This window comes from Ranitomeya variabilis, chromosome 4 (genome assembly GCF_051348905.1).
Source record: "Ranitomeya variabilis isolate aRanVar5 chromosome 4, aRanVar5.hap1, whole genome shotgun sequence".
NCBI classification, from domain to species: domain Eukaryota; kingdom Metazoa; phylum Chordata; class Amphibia; order Anura; family Dendrobatidae; genus Ranitomeya; species Ranitomeya variabilis.
Genome location: NC_135235.1, coordinates 88,920,793 through 88,937,970, shown reverse-complemented (window position 1 = coordinate 88,937,970; position 17,178 = coordinate 88,920,793). Strand labels below are relative to the sequence as shown.

At 40.6% G+C, this 17,178-nt stretch overlaps 1 protein-coding gene across 5 annotated transcripts in view; it reads left to right on the top strand.

Annotated features, from left to right (window-relative positions):
* The window catches only part of PRKG1 (protein kinase cGMP-dependent 1), a 1,588,699-nt gene that overhangs the window by 1,526,804 nt on the left and 44,717 nt on the right, over nucleotides 1-17,178 (top strand). For all 5 annotated transcript variants that reach the window (XM_077258875.1, XM_077258877.1, XM_077258873.1 and 2 more), the window contains exon 10: nucleotides 12,868-12,964. In XM_077258875.1, the coding sequence (XP_077114990.1) occupies nucleotides 12,868-12,964 (97 nt within the window). The remainder of the gene's footprint in view (nucleotides 1-12,867; nucleotides 12,965-17,178) is intronic.

Sequence of the window (17,178 nt, the reverse complement as noted above, 5' to 3'; positions counted from 1 at the left end):
TTCCAAAGGCCTGACAAGTTTTAATTTCTTATGGTAGATACTGTAGACATTAGTGAATGGGACAATGGCACGAAGTGGATCACAAACTGATAATGATGAGTTCACATACTGCAGATTTTCCTCCAGAAATGTCTGCGATTCTTTCATTCATCTGAGCACCATTTCCAGAAATACATGTACTTACTGTCAATATAAATCTAGTAAGACTCATGTGACTGATTTTAATTGCACACATTTTAACAAAGAACTCTGCAGCATAAGTCCACTCTTTTGGAGCTTGTTGACACCCTAGAATTTCTCCAAGGGTAAAAAACATTGTGTCTTACAATACCACAGTGCTACCAATAAGGTCCAGAAAAATCCTATTATGGGTCTCATGCAAATATGTGACACAAATAAACCTATCTAAGAAAGCATGGCTATGATCAAATAACAATGTAAAAAATTGCATACTTTATTAACAAAAATAGTGATAAAACCTAAAATGTTACACAAAATCAACACAATTTAAAGAAAAGACATTCAAAGTGACAGAGCAAATTGAAAACACTAGGGTATGGTTATACGTACTGTGGTATAGCGACCCCTGTGGCAGCTAGGGGGCGCTGTGTGTGTGCTCCTTGAGATATGCATTGAGGCATATATATGGTGTGCAAGGACCTGTGGTGATGTCACGCTCACCTGACTAGCCATGTGGCAGGTACCTGGGTGTGGTTACACCTATGTAAAGGAGGTGTGTGGAGCACATGGTGGTGTGTGAGTGTTAGTGGGTAAGTGTCCGTCAGGGTGGACACACTTCCGTGTGTCCTGGCATGACACTGCAAAGTGGCCTGTGTGCTGGACGGTCCCAGGTGGGGACAGACGTCCTGGAAGCACACAGTGACCATTCCAGGCTGGAGAGCCTGCGTGCTGGACATAGCACGGACGGTTGGTGTTGGAGGCTCCGGCGAGTGGAGTCGTCCTGGAAGCACCTGGAGACCGTAGACCTGGGAAGTCTGTGTTGAGGACCTGGGACTGACCTGAAGTCAGTGTGAGTGAGAAACGTCTGATGGATACCTCTGTGGAGAAGAGGGATCTGGGAAACCTGTGCGGCACCAACAGGTAACGGGAAGGAACCGTGTAATACTGACCGGGGTCAGACTGAGAGACGTTGTGTATGGGCACCTCAGAGGCCAAGGGGTGTCCAGGAACCCGTAAAGGTTGCCAACGGGTAACGGTCTGAAAACCGTGTATAATTCTGACTGGGGTCAGAGACGAACTGTGGTAAAGATGAATATATGCAGACTGTGTTCAAACTGTTACCAAGTTCCTGTGGATGTGGTTTACATTATGTGAAATAAACCGAAAAGACTGTTTTTGATAGAACACCGTGCCCGAGTGCTTTGATTCTGCTGCCAAGCGAGTGTTCCCCAAGACACATAGTAGGCGCTATGCTACAGTACAAATACATAAACATGTGTATATATATAAATGAGGGGATATATAGATGCCCAGCCAGCTCAGCCAGTCTGACGTAATGGTGATGATGTTGTAGACAGCGGTAAGACATTCACTGGTGTTTTCTAAAAAGGCAGGGGTGATATCAGGAGCAGAAGTGTATAATTGGGTGTCATCAGCATAGAGATGGTACTGGAAACCAAACCTACTGATTGTTTGTCCAATAGGGGCGGTATACCAAGAGAAGAGGAGGGGGCCTAGGACTGATCCTTGAGGAACCCCAACAGTAAGGGGAAGATGAGAGGAGGAGGAACCAGCAAAAGATACAGTGAAGGAGCGGTCGGAGAGATAGGAGGAGAACCAGGAGAGAACGGTGTCCTTAAGGCCAATGGAGCGGAGCATAGTGAGGAGGAGCTGATGATCCACAGTATCGAATGCTGCAGAGAGATCCAAGAGAATTAGCATGGAGTAGTGACCATTAGATTTAGCTGTTAGTAGGTCATTAGAGACTTTAGTGAGGGCAGTTTCAGTAGAGTGTAAAGAGCGGAAAGCAGATTGAAGAGGGCCGAGAAGAGAGTTATCTGAGAGATAGCGGATAAGACGGGAGTGGACCAGGCATTCGAGGAATTTAGAGATGAAGGGAAGATTAGAGACAGGTCTATAATTAGCAGCACAGTTTTGGTCGAGGGATAGTTTTTTAAGTAATGGATGTATGATGGCATTCTTAAATGAGGAGGGAAAGATACCGGAAGAGAAAGGTTGAATATTTTTGTTAGGTGAGAGGTGACAGCAGGGGTGACTGGAGGAGATGTGACGAAATGGGGTCACTGGTGCAAGTGGTCGGGCGAGAAGATGCAAGGAGCCTGATTACTTCTTCTTCTATGACTGGTTCAAAGTCAGAGAGTGAGCTAGATTCAGTGGAGGAGGGAGGGCAGTGCATGATATGAGGCGATTGGGAGATAACTTCCTGTCGGATATGGTCAATGTTTTCTTTGAAATAATTGTCCAGATCGTCAGTGCAGAGATCCGTGGTTGGGGCCTGCATTCTTGGGTTGAGTAGGGAATGAAAAGTGTCAAAAAGGCACTTAGGGTTATTGAACAGTAAGGTGATGAGGGTGTTGAAATTGGTTTGTTTGGAGAGGTGAAGGGCAGAGTTGTATATCTTAAGCATGCACTTATAATGGATGAAATCTTCGGGTTGATTAGATTTTCTACATAGGCGTTCGGCGCACCTGGGGCACTGCTGCAGGAAATATGTTTGCATGGTGTGCCATGGTTGTCAACATCTGTGCCGAATTGTTCCATGTATAGGAGGTGCAATTTCATCCAGGGCACTTTGCAGGGTTTCATTGTAATGCTTCAGTGCAGAATCAGGACATGAGAGGGAGGAGATAGGGGCCAATGAGGACTGCAAGTTCTTCATAAGTTTCTGGGTGTTAATGGCCTGTATGTTTCTATAAGTGTGGAAAGTGGGGGTGACCTGAGCGGGATGGCAGTTCTTGATAGAGAATGAAAGAAGGTTGTGGTCAGAGAGCGGGAGAGGGGAGTTTATGAAATCATCCACTGAGCAAAGGCGGGAGAAGACCAAGTCGAGGGAATTTCCGTCTTCATGAGTTGAAGAGTTAGTATGCTGCGAGAGGCCGAAAGAGGAGGTTAGAGATAAAAGGTGAGAAGCAGATGGGGAGAGGGGAAAAGCAATCGGGATGTTGAAGTCACCCATGATGAGGGTAGGGGTGTCACAGGAGAGAAAGTGTGGAAGCCAGGTGGCAAAGTGATCCAGGAACTGATGGGAGGGGCCCAGATGATGATACGCCACCGCCACTCGCATGGAGAAGGGGATGTAGAGTCTGACCACATGGACCTCAAAAGAAAGGAAGACAAGTGAGGGTACTTGGGCGATAACCTGAAAGGTACATCAGGTTTCAAATAAATGTTTATATGACTTAAATATTTTGGGTTCACTCTTTCTTGCAAATTACTGCTTTTTTAGCCTATTTCATGCCTGAAAAGTGAAAATGAGTCTCTCTAACCAGAATAAAGATTGGAAAGTGTCGGAACTATTGCTTATATGGCATACGCTCGTCTACCCTTGGTAGTAGCATCAAATTCTTCTTTCTTATACTGTAGTGTCATCCTTTGACTGCTGATGATTTACTGTCTGGCACAACCACTTGTACGATAAGTGATTTGTAGCAGGTGTTTACTGCTCGCTAAAAATCCTCTTATTGTAACCGTAATGAAATCTGCACGGGATGTACAATAGTATAAAAAGATTTTATTGCGTACACTAAATCTCACCCACAAACAACTTATGGAGACCTGACAAAATACTGGGAACAGAATCCATTACTGGATACAGCTCCTTAAAGGGAGTTTATCACTTGTATTATTTTCATAATCTAAACCAGGCAGTGATACATATTCTTTTTTTCTAATCTATTTTTATTTCTTTTGATTTTTTTCATTGTATCTTCTTTATGCGGTTATAGGGACGGTCATATTTATGAGCCTCTGTTAATAGTATTTAGAGTTACTTTATGCTGTATAGTAGCCGCAAGGGCCATAACAAGCAAAGTCTAGATCACACTCATTGACTTCTATAGGAGAGTTTTCCAGGCATGCTCTATGACCTGTGCTAAGGTCACTGCGCTGAGAGGGGGAGGATGTGAGCTGTGACCATCACATATTGTGAATTATATGAATTTGCTTTATCTGCAAGTGTTATATGGCATTGTAATTCTGTCTATGCTGATAATGAGATAACTAATGAAAAGTGATCTGTGCAGAGCAGGAAATTTCAGCCCATGTTAGGTTCAGTGGTCAATGTGAAAATTTCAAGATTTCAGGATTTTTAATATAGTAATATGAAAAAACATAAAATTATCATGAAAACGTCATTTAATATTTTTCTGATGACACATTCCCTTTAATGAAAATTTGGGGGGAAGGTTCAAGTACCCTAGGATGACAAAACATAATATAAAAAGTGAAAAATAAAAGTTAAGAAAAAAAGAAACATAAATCACCCCTCATTTCTTTATTTAACAAGAAATAAAAATACCGTACATATAAAATTAATATATTTGGTATCACCATGTCTGCAAACGTTTGATCTATCAAAATATAAAATTACTTTGCTCATACAATAAACTGTTTAAAGGAGAAAAAAAAGCTGAAACTCCAGGATTGGTATTTTGGTTTCCACGCCTCGCTTAACCCCTTCACCCCGAAGCCTGTTTTCACCTAAGTGACAGGGCCAATTTTTACAATTCTGACCACTGTCATTTTATGAGGTCATAACTCTGAAACGCTTCAACGGATCCTGGTGATTCTGACACTGTTTTCTCGTGACATATTGTACTTCATGATAGTGGTAAAACTTCTTCGATATGACTTGCATTTATTTGTGAAAAAAACAAAAATTTGTCAAAAATTATGAAAATTTAGCAATTTTCAAATTTTAGTTTGTATGCCCTTAAATTAGAGAGTTATATCACATAATATAGTTAATAAACAACATTTCCCACATGTCTGATTTACATCAGCACAATTTTGGAAACATAATTTTTTTTTGTTAGGGAGTTATAAGGGTTAAAAGTTGACCAGCGATTTGCAAAACCATTTTTTTTACGGACCACCTCACACTTGAAGTGACTTTAAGGGGTCTATATGACAGAAAATGCCCCAAAGTGACACCATTCTAAAAACTGCACCCCTCAAGGTACTCAAAACCACATTCAAAAAGTTTATTAACCCTTCAGGTGCTTCACAGGAATTTTTGGAATGTTTAAAAAAAATTGAACATTTAACTTTTTTTTCACAAAATTTTTACTTCAGATCCAATTTGTTTTATTTTATCAAGGGTAACAGGAGAAATTGGACCACAAAAGTCGTTGTACAATTTGTCCTGAGTATGCCGATACCCCACATGTTGGGGTAAACCATTAATTGGGCACATGGCAGAGCTCGGAAGGGAAGGAGCGCCATTTGACTTTTCAATGCAAGATTTGCTGGAATTGAGATCGGAACCCATGTCGCGATTGGAGAGCCCCTAACGTGCCTAAACAGTTGAAACCCCCACAAGTGACACCATTTTGGAAAGTAGACCCTCCAAGGAACTAATCTAGGTGTGTTGAGCACTTTCAACCTCCAAGTGCTTCACAGAAGTTTATAATGTAGAGCCGTAAAAAAAATTTCATACTAATTTTCACAAAAAATGATCTTTTTGCCCCAAATTTTTTATTTTCCCAAGGGTAACAGGATAAATTGGACCCCAAAAGTTGTTGTGCAATTTGTCCTGAGTACGCTGATACCCCATTTGTGGGGATAAACCACTGGTTGAGAGCATGGCAGAGCTCGGAAGGGAAGGAGCGCCGTTTGACTTTTCAATGCAAAATTGGCAGGAATTGAGATCAGACGCCATGTCGCGTTTGGAGAGCCCCTGATGTACCTAAACAGTGGAAACTCCCCAATTCTAACTGAAACCCTAACCCCAACCCTAACCCCAGCCCTAACCCTAGCCCTAACCCCAACCCTAACCCTAACCCTAGCCCTAACCCTAGTCCTAACCCTAGCCCTAACCCTAACCCTAATGGGAAAATGGAAATAAATACATTTTTTAAAATTTTATTATTTTTCCCTAACTAAGGGGGTGATGAAGGGGGGTTTGATTTACTTTTATAGCATTTTTTTTGCGGATTTTTATGGTTGGCAGCCATCACACACTAAAAGACGCTTTTTATTGCAAAAAATAGTTTTTGCATCACCACATTTTGAGAGCTATAATTTATCCATATTTTGGCCCACAGAGTCATGTGAGATCTTGTTTTTTTGCGGGACGAGTTGACGTTTTTATTAATACCATTTTCGGGCACACAACATTTTTTGATCACTTTTTATTCCGATTTTTGGGAGGTGGAATTAACAAAAAACAGCAAATCCTGAAATTCTTTTAGGGGGGGCGTTTATACCGTTCCATGTGTGGTAAAATTGATAAAGCAGCTTTATTCTTCAGGTCAGTACGATTACAGCGATACCTCATTTATGTAATTTTTTTATGTTTTGGCGCTTTTACACAATAAAAACTATTTTATATAAAAAAATAATTGATTTTGCATCGCTTTATTCTGAGAGCTATAACTTTTTTATTTTTCTGCTGATGATGCTGTATGGCAGCTTTTTTTTTGCAGGACAAGATAACGTTTTCAGCGGTACCATGGTTATTTATATCCGTCTTTTTGATCGCGTGTTATTCCACTTTTTGTTCGCCTGTATGATAATAAAGCGTTGTTTTTTGCCTTGTTTTTTATTTATTTTTTTTGCGGTGTTCACTGAAGGGGTTAACTAGTTGGAAAGTTTTATAGAGCGGGGGGTTACGGATGCGGCAATACCAAATATGTGTACTTTTATTGTTTTTTTTAATTTACATAAATAAATGGATTTACTGGGAAATGTTTTTCTTACTGGGAAATGTTTTTCTTTTCTTTATTTGGGGATTTTTTTTTTTTACTTTCTACCATTGTCCCAGGGTGAGACATCACTGTATTAGATCAGATCATTGATCTGACACTGTGCATAGCACTCTGTCAGATCAGCGATCTGACAGGCAAGTTCAGGAGGCTTTCCGGCGCCTGCTCTCAGCAGCTCTCAGCAGGCGTCGGCTAGCCAGGTCATTTCATGACCCGGAAGGAGTCCCGCGGCCATCTTGGATCCGGGTACTCCTTCCAGATCACCGGAGCAACGCGATCTCATCGCATTGCTCCGGTGGGAGAGCGCAGGGAGGCCCCGTCCCTGCGCGATCCCCCTCTATGCCGCTGTCACTACTGACAGCGGCATCAGAGGGGTTGAATGCCCGCGATCGGCGCTAGCGCCGATCGTGGGCATTGCTGCGGGGTGTCAGCTGTCATATACAGCTGACACCCGCACCCGATCACCTCAGCGCGAGACCGCGGTGATCGGAGCGCCGTACTAGTACTGCGGCTGGCACAAATGCAGTGCCGGCAGTGCAGTACTAGTATGGCGCATGGCACGAAGGGGTTAAAAAATGCAATAAAAAACAATCAAAACATCATATGCACCCAAAGTGTATCAATAAAAACTACAGCTCACCACATAAAAACAACCTCACACATGGCTATCGATAACATTTTTACAAGTTACAGGTCTTAGAAAATGGTGACACAAGTCAAATATTCTTTCAAAAATTTTAGATTTTTTTTTTATTTACAACTTAAATAAAAAAGAAGCTGTATAAATGTAATATCGCTGTAATCATACTAATATAGAAAATAATGTAATCATTTTTACCATACCTTGAATGCCATAAAAATAAAACAATGGTAATTTTTTTTTCTCACTTTTTCACCAAATTTTTTATTACCCGTTTTTCTAGTACATTGTATGGAAAAATGAATGGTGTAATTTAAAACCTCAACTCATCCTGCAAAAACTAAGTCCACAAAGGCTACATTGACAGAAAAATTAAAAGGTTTTGACTCATGGAAGGAGAGAAAGGAAAAAAATAAAAAGCGCAAGAGTGAAAATTGGCCGTGATGGAAGATGGTTAGAGGGGTATTGAGCCTTTTCATTTTTGTTAGACACTACAATTTCTTGTCTTTTGCTTTTTTGTCTCGTGCACCAAGAAATTATATGAACCATCTCCTTTTTGTTTTCTTTAACAGATATTTTTATTACATTTACAGAGATGTGTTCTTAAGTATCAAGCTGAGGATGGTCTACCGGCTATTATAGTTGACATTCATAATACAGGAGACATTTCTACTTGAAGTCTGGTCTTTGATGGAGGAACACGTAGCAATGAAGGCTACATTAAGTAGGAACTTAATATATATTTATATTCTAATACATGGTAATAGAATAGCTTGTAGAGCAGTTAGATCATCATCAGGGATGTATTGATCTCATTGTGCATTATTTCTCTATTGACCGAATATAGGAACTTCTCCTAATTTAACTTCTCAGTACTCTGAAAAGAGCTGTCCATATTGATTCCATTCCATCTCCAGTCAATCTTTGTGCATATTATAAAGACTGAAGAGTCTGATTCTATTTCACACCTTGGCTTTTGATAAAAAATCTAGTTGTAGGGGGTGCAGAGTTAGCAGATGCATCTGACCCCTGGTGCCTGGAGAGGTCTAGAGGCCCCTCTGCTAGGTAAGAAGTCAAAGTGTTTAGTTACGGCTCTATAGTTGGGTCTTCTGCTATAAAAATTACTTAAAAGTATTATTTGTGTCTGGTGGAAAAATCATATCATGTGTATGTTTTAACAAAGTTGATTAATCTCTTCTACAGCTTAATAACAAAAAAATGGAATTATAAGCACCCTAATCCAAGTATTTTTCCTTGCCTCAGTCTAATTTTTCTTAATGAAATTACATGGGTTCTTCATAAGGGAACCAGCTCAGTATGGCGTTTTATAGGTGGCAATGCTCATGGTAGGAAAGTATGGAATTCATCTTTCACACAGAATCAAAGTACAATCCAGGAGTGTTGGCTACCTTATAGCTTAACGTCTGACCATTTAATGAAGTTTGCAACATGACCAGGGATAAATGCCGATCCAGAAACTCAAGGGCATCGTATTCAGCCAGCCAGTCTCTGTTCTACACTCATGAGGGGCAAACACTATGAAACAGGCTGTCTGTAGACAGAAGCAGATCTGCAGCACCTGTCAGTGACTACTACATATATAACAGAGCTGTGCTGTTCAATTCAGTTCAATGTTTCAATCTAGGTATTACCAGGGCTAAACCAGCTGATCGATGGGGGTTCCATTTACCCACCAATCTGATATTGGATAGTTCATCAACATTTTATGCCTAAAAAATAAACATATTTATGTTCTAATTCCCTGTAAAATTAAGGACTGAGAGAATCTATGCATTGGGAAAAGTAAAGATTCCTCAGAGTTGATAGCTGGCAATCCACAAATCAGGAGGTGAATGCATAACTTAGCAATTTTGGTTTTGCTTAGTCAAAGTCTATTATTTTGAAATGTACTTAGGACAAACTAAAAGCTGGAAGCAAATTAATTGGCTGCTATGAACAACACTATAATGTACTTACATATTCTTTAAATAATCGTTATGTCTATCCAAGAGAGATGAGCAAACGTTTTGAAATTCAAATTCACGCGCTTGGCTAAATTTAAATTTACAATTTATTCAGCTCTTTATTTATTTTTGTTGCCTAGCATTAAAGCGAAGCTGTTATATGAGATGTCTTTTCGCCTTAACCCCTTCACCCCCGGAGCTTTTTCCGTTTTTCCGTTTTCGTTTTTCGCTCCCCTCCTTCCCAGAGCCATAACTTTTTTATTTTTCCGTCAATATGGCCATGTGAGGGCTTATTTTTTGCGGGACGAGTTGTACTTTTCAACGACATCATTGGTTTTAGCATGTCGTGTACTAGAAAACGGGAAAAAAATTCCAAGTGCAGTGAAATTGCAAAAAAAGTGCAATCGCACACTTGTTTTTTGCTTGCCTATTTTGCTAGGTTCACTAAATGCTAAAACTGACCTGCCATTATGATTCTCCAGGTCAGTACGAGTTCATAGACACCTAACATGACTAGGTTATTTTTCACCTAAGTGGTGAAAAAAAATTCCAAACTTTGCAAAAAACAAAACAAAACAAAATTGCGCCATTTTCCGATACTCGTAGCGTCTCCATTTTTCGTGATCTGGGGTCAGGTGAGGGCTTATTTTTTGCATGCCGAGCTGGCGTTTTTAATGATAGCATTTTGGTGCAGACACGTTCTTTTGATCGCCCGTTATTGCATTTTAATGCAATGCCGTGGCGACCAAAAAAACGTAATTCTGGCGTTCCGATTTTTTTTCTCGTTACGCCGTTTTGCGATCAGGTTAATGCTTTTTTTTTATTGATAGATCGGGCGATTCTGAACGCGGCGATACCAAATATGTGTAGGTTGGGCGCTTTTTTTATTGATTTATTTTGATTGGGGCGAAAGGGGGGTGATTTAAACTTTTATGTTTTTTTTTTTTTTTTCACATTTTTAAAAACTTTTTTTTTTTACTTTTGCCATGCTTCAATAGCCTCCATGGGAGGCTAGAAGCAGGCACAGCCCGATCGGCTCTGCTATGCAGCACCGATCATAAGATCGCTGCTACACAGCAGAATTGCAGGTGTGCTGTGAGCGCCGACCACAGGGGGGCGCTCACAGCCACCGGCAATCAGTAACCATAGAGGTCTCAAGGACCTCTATGGTTACTGTCCTGATGCATCGCCGACCCCCGATCATGTGACGGGGGTCGGCGATGCGCTCATATCCGGCCGCACGGCCGGATGCGGTAGTTAAATGCCGCTGTCTGTGTTTGACAGCGGCATTTAACTAGTTAATAGCGGCGGGTGATCGCGATTTCACCCGCCGCTATTGCGCGCACATGTCAGCTGTAAGAAACAGCTGACATGTCGCGACTTTGATGTGCGCTCACCGCCGGAGCGCACATCAAAGCGGGGGTCCCGACATGTGACGTACTATACCGTCACATGTCGGGAAGGGGTTAAAGGGAATCTGTCAGGAGGTTTTTGCTACTTTGCCTGAAATCAGCCTGATGTAGGCAAAGTGAAGCTGAATTCAATGAGGTATCACTTAGATTACTGAATGCAGCCGTTCTGACACAATCAGAGATTTTAGATTTAGCAATGAAGCAGAGCTGAGGAAGCTGGCCCCGCCCACACCAGCCTCTGTATGTACAATGTCCTTAAACTGTGAGCTGCTTATCACAGGGAGGGGCGGAGTCAGACTAACGTGCTTGTGCTACTGTGTCCAGCAATAATAAGCTCCTGGTGGTAATAAAATCATTGCAAGCAAACAAAACCATGGAGCTTAGTAAGAGCTGTCACTGAAATCTGTGTTTTAGCTCTTAGGCTGTGTGCACACGTTCAGGATCTTTCGCATTTTTCCGGTATAAAAACGCGATAAAACCTTTTAAAAAATGCTTACATTAAGCATCCTATTATTAGAATGCAATCCACAATTTTTGTGCATATGTTGTTTTTTTGCACAAAAAAAAACGCATCACGGAAAAAGTGCAGCATGTTCATTAATTTTGCAGATTTGCATTTTTGCCGCTATATTATTGAATTGGGGAAGCTCCGGAAAAAAAAACGCGAAAAATCTACACAAAAAAAGTGCAAAAACCCGCTCAAAAAACTAGATGAAAACGCGAAAAAAAACGCATGCGGATTTCCTGCAGAAAAAGTCTGGTTTTGTTCAGGAAATTTCTGCAAAGAATCCTGACGTGTGCACATAGCCTTACAGTATGCGGTCTTCAGATTACATAGCAAAAACCTTTAAAATGGATTTGCTTCTACTTTTATACGGGCTCTGATAATTCTCTTCTGATTGGCTGTGCTATGTGGCGATATCATGTGATAGCAAAGGTTTTGTGAGCTTTTTTCTACCTTCCCCGCCACTCGGTCACGTCTAAAGTCATGTGAGCCTTCTCTGAAATCCTCTGCAATGTGTAAAATAGCTGCAGGTTCAGCAAATTTCCAAAATTTTGACATCATTTTGACTTGAATTTAATTAATGCACTCATCTTTACTAGCAGGCATTCGGTATACTGGATAACACAACACCTGTTAGGAGCCATGGTTGCCTGCTCCTCTAACCCCTCTACCCATATTACATTCCTCTCTGTGATTCCTCTCAAATATTAACATAATTGCATTACTTTCAACTCGGTTATAGGAGACGTCTGTGTGAATTCATGGTATTTATTCCGAGAAAAGCCAGTCACATATGTTCAGTATGGTATGTCTAATGAACATATGCCGGGCAAGGAACGTACTCGGAGGTCTTTCTGCAGAAATGTATACCACCGTGTCCAGGGTCAATGCTTCTAAAGGGTGGGCAGAGCCGGTCTGTCACTTCTGTACTAAATATATCGCATTGCTCATTGAGATATTTTAGGAGTTTTTTATTGACTGGTGCTGAACCAGTGACTTTGGGCAGACACAGAAAGGACTAGCAGTGTAAGGAAGCAAATAGAGCTGGTGAGGATGGGATGAAGAGCGCAGTCGTACTGGATATATTTCTAGATTGCCAAGATATGAGCGGGACAATTAAATGCAGATGTTTGCATGGTTCTTGTTACTCATCCTATCCTCCCTAATTTTCTGCACAAGCCGGAATTTTCTAGCAGAAGTCTAAATAATTATTACATTGGAGATTTGCCACCATGTAACAGTAAGGCATCACATTGTACCAGGTGAAATTCTACTACTGACTATATAATACTTGGACACTGCGAGTGACATTGAAACTTTTTGGACCAAATCAGAAACATTCTTATATGGAAATTATGATCAATCTCACTGGTTCCACTAAAGACTCTTCACGAGTTCACGTTTCTAAAAGACTTTTATTTTTTTTCCTCAAAAAATATAGATATGAGGCTGAGGCAGCATTCTTCGGTAATCTCAAGCTTACAGACTTTAACATCATCGATACTCTTGGAGTTGGAGGATTTGGAAGAGTCGAACTGGTAAGAAGAAATTATTATTTGACTGTATGAAATGTCCATGTGAAAGCAGTCATTTTGGGAAGGTGTCTGATAATAGTGACCACACATAATATAGATACCATATTCTCTTGACTGTTGTAATTGTTTCATTGGAGTTCTGCTACTTTGTCAACTTGGGTGGGTTCTTCTGATGCTTTATACAATAATATTGTGGTATAGTATAACAATGAACACTTATGAGTCTATATGGCCCACATTCATAAAAAATTAGCGTTTTATACATAAGCCTAAAATAAAGGACCGATGGAGTAAATTGAAGTAAATGTGTTAAAAGTTCACGCGTCTTAATAAGTTTTGCATATTTTGGAGTATCCCAAGCTAAGAAAATTAAAGGGGTGATCCTGAACTAAAATGTATTTTAATCCTAAATGCCCATCTATTTAATGTCATAATCTAATCTCTTTTCTAATATACTTTAATTAAAAATCCCCTACCATTCCCTCACTACACAATCCAACTGTTTTTATATTTTACTACTTCATCTTTGCTTAAGCTTCGTAAGAAAATCCCAGTGCTGGGATAGTCAAATGAGTCATCAGGGGCAGCAATGTCAATTGCGGGTGCAGCGCTTGTCTCTGCTTTTCCTACACTGTGGGTATTCTTCTTACAGTGCGCACTGACAGTTCACTCTCTTGCTGGCTCCTTACTTCTGATCAGGGGCAGCAAGCGCACTGTCAATGTGCATATTGCAGAGTTACAATCTACTGAGCATATGTAGGAACTTGACAACCAGCACATGCTCAGTACAGCAGAGATTTGTCCAGCCCTTGAAACAGCTGTTACTGATGATGCTTAATTTCAGGGAAGAGGAGAGAGGGCAGAGGCTGTGGCAGTGACTGCAGCCTCAGCCCCCTGATGATAACTAGTTTGACTATTCCAGCATGCACTGTGATTCTCAAATGAAGCATCATCAAAGAGGAAGAAAAAAACATAAAGCAGTTAGGTAGTGTAGTGAGGAAACAGAAGGGACTTTTTACATAAGGTTTATTAGAAAAGAAATTAGATTATGACATTAAGTATTTAAGTATTTGCCTGCTATGAGTAGACATAAATTTTGCCAAAACTTGCACCATTTTCTGGTGATAGTTTTATTTATTTATTTATTTTACACCATTCATTTCCACAGCGCTTTACAGACATGATCATCACTGTCCCCAATATGGCACACAATCTAAACTCCCTATCGATATGTCTTTGTAGTGTGGGACGAAACCAGAGAACCTGAAGGAAACCCACATTAACAAGAGGAGAACATACTAGTGCTTCTCACAAAATTAGAATATCATCAAAAAGTTAATTTATTTCAGTTCTTCAATACAAAAGGTGAAACTCATATATTATATAGAGTCATTACAAACAGAGTGATCTATTTCAAGTGTTTATATCTGTTAATAATAATAATCTTTATTTATATAGTGGCAACATATTACGCAGCGCTTTACAGTTTAACAGTTTCAAACACAACAGTGATAAGTAACAACGTTAACAATACAATAATTAAAGCAAAATAAGACGACCCTGCTCGTGAGAGCTTACAATCTACAATGAGGTGGAGGAGATACAAAGTACAGGTGTATATTTACAATGATGGTCCAGCCATCTTCAGGGGTGGGGGATAGATGGAGATAGTGAATGGGCTACACAGACACAAACATAATATGACTTTGATTAGGGAACATGGTAGGCCGCTCTGAACAAATGTGTTTTGAGGAAGTGCCTAAAACTATGCAAATTGTGGATGGTCCTAATATCTTGGGGTAGAGCATTCCAGAGGATTGGCGCAGCATGGGAGAAGTCTTGTAGTCGGGAGTGGGAGGTACGGATTAGTGCAGAGGTTAGTCGAAAGTCATTTGCAGAGTGCAGTGGTCTTTTAGGCTGATAGACAGAAGTGGGGGAGGAGATGTAGGGAGGTGCCGCACTTTGGAGAGCTTTGTGGGTGAGAACAAGTACTTTGAATTGGATTCTATAATGAATGGGCAGCCAGTGTAATGACTGTTAATGTTAATGATTATGGCTTAAGCCAATGAAAACCCCAAAGTCCTTATCTTAGTAAATTAAAATAATTAACAAAAATCACCTGAAAAGGCTTCCTAAGGGTATGTTTCCACAGTCAGTAAACAGATGTATGTAGCATCCAACACGCAGCGGCCAGATGTTACAGCATAATGGATGGGATTTGACGAAATCCCATGTCCACTATGCATGCACGGACGCCTCCGGCTTCCCTGTGGATGGACATGCAGCACGTCTTTCCAGACCGCAGCAAGTCTATTTATCTTGTGGAGACGCTCAGTCTCTTCAAGATAAATATCACCTGTGCAATGTATGGGACGCGGTGATTCTGCATGGTTCAATGAACACATGCGGAATCACCTGCGTTCAGAAGGCAGCAGCACTTTGGATGGAGCAGACATGTGCTGCGTCCAAAGCGCTGCCTAATACTGAACGTGGGAACATACCCTAAGCATTTAAAAAGGTCCCTTAGTCTGTTTTGGTAGGCTCCACAATCAAGGGGAAGACTGCTGACTTGGCAGATGTCCATAAGGCAGTTTTTGACACACTACACAAGGAGGGTAAGCCACAAAAGGTCATTGCTAAAGAAGCTTGATGTTCACAGAGTACTTTATCCAAGCATATTAATGGAAAGTTCAGTGGAAGGAAAAAGTGTGGTAGAAAAAGGTGCACATGCAACTGAGATAACCGCAGCCTTGAAAGGATTAAGAAAAGGCCATTCAAAAATTTGGGGGAGATTAACAAGGAGTGGATTGCTGCCGGAGTCATTGCTTCAAGAGCCACCACACACAGACGTATCCAGGACATGAGAACCTGAAATATGGATTTCTATACACAATTAGTAAATTTAAAAAAAAGCTTTATTACATATAGAAGTGATACAAAAATCTACTTAAATGAAACACAAACACAGGACATAGAACCCTAGTAAGAAGCACATGGGTCCAAGGCATAAATAATGAACATCATCATGGTATTAAGTACAGAGGCACTTTAAATTATAGTATTGTATCATGTCAGCCATCTGTACCAGTAACTAAGTTTGGACTTCACATAGTCCCGTAATGCTGACACCCATACAGCAGAGATACACATTTCCTAGAACCTTCCCTGAGGCTGCAACAGTGACAATGTACCCCCCAAAAAAGGAAAAGAAAAGTGCCATTAATAGCTGAATCGCTTACCCATGATGAGATTAATCAAGTGCCGCGTAGGCTTGATAATATATGAAATTCACTTTTTGTATTGAAGAACTGAAATAAATTAACTTTTTTGATGATATTCTAATTTTGTGAGAAGCACCTATACCATTGGCATTAGTACTCTCTTAGCTTAATTCCTGCATAATATAGTAGTAGCATTTTACCATATCTCACGTAGAATTTGCAGAGACAATCCGGATAGTAACTTGATTGACATTCAAGATTTGACACCTGCAGCCTGTAAATTTAGGCTGCAAGTTGGATTCACAGTGGATTTCATCATTTGCAATGTGAAGGGTAAAATGTAAAGCAAATCCACAGGATTTTGACATTAACATTGATGGTCTAACCCCACTGATCAGCTGTTCCCGGTGTCGTCTGCAGCTGGGAACTGCTGAGTTCACCAATTAGACATTGATGACCTGTCCTAAGGATAGACCATCAATGATAAAGTCCCGGACAACCTCTTGAAAGGGTTATTCCTATCGTAAGAAGTTACTGCGTATACATAGGATAGGAGATGAGCAGCTGATCAGTGAGGGGCTGATTCCTGAGACCCCCATCAATCCCGAGAAAGGGTTCAGCAGATCCCTATCTGAATGTTTTGATGGTCAGACATGTGTACCAGTGCTCCATTCATTCTCTGTGTGACTGCTAGATAAAGTGGAACAGTCCCATAGAGATTGATAGGAGCCGTGTTACATGTACCCAGACACTGCTTCATTTAGATGGGGTTCTACGCAGCTGGATAGGGGGTCACACTGAAAGATGGGAAACGGCCTTTACCGTGTCTTGCCACTGTATTTATCAGACCTGATCAGGATTGGCTTTTTTCACTGATTGCAATAGGAAATGATGAAAGGGGGATTTTATCACTTTATTCCAATTTTCTTGCATATCAAAGTCAAAATTAACGCACAACATACACATATATATTTTGAGACAAATGAATGAGGGACA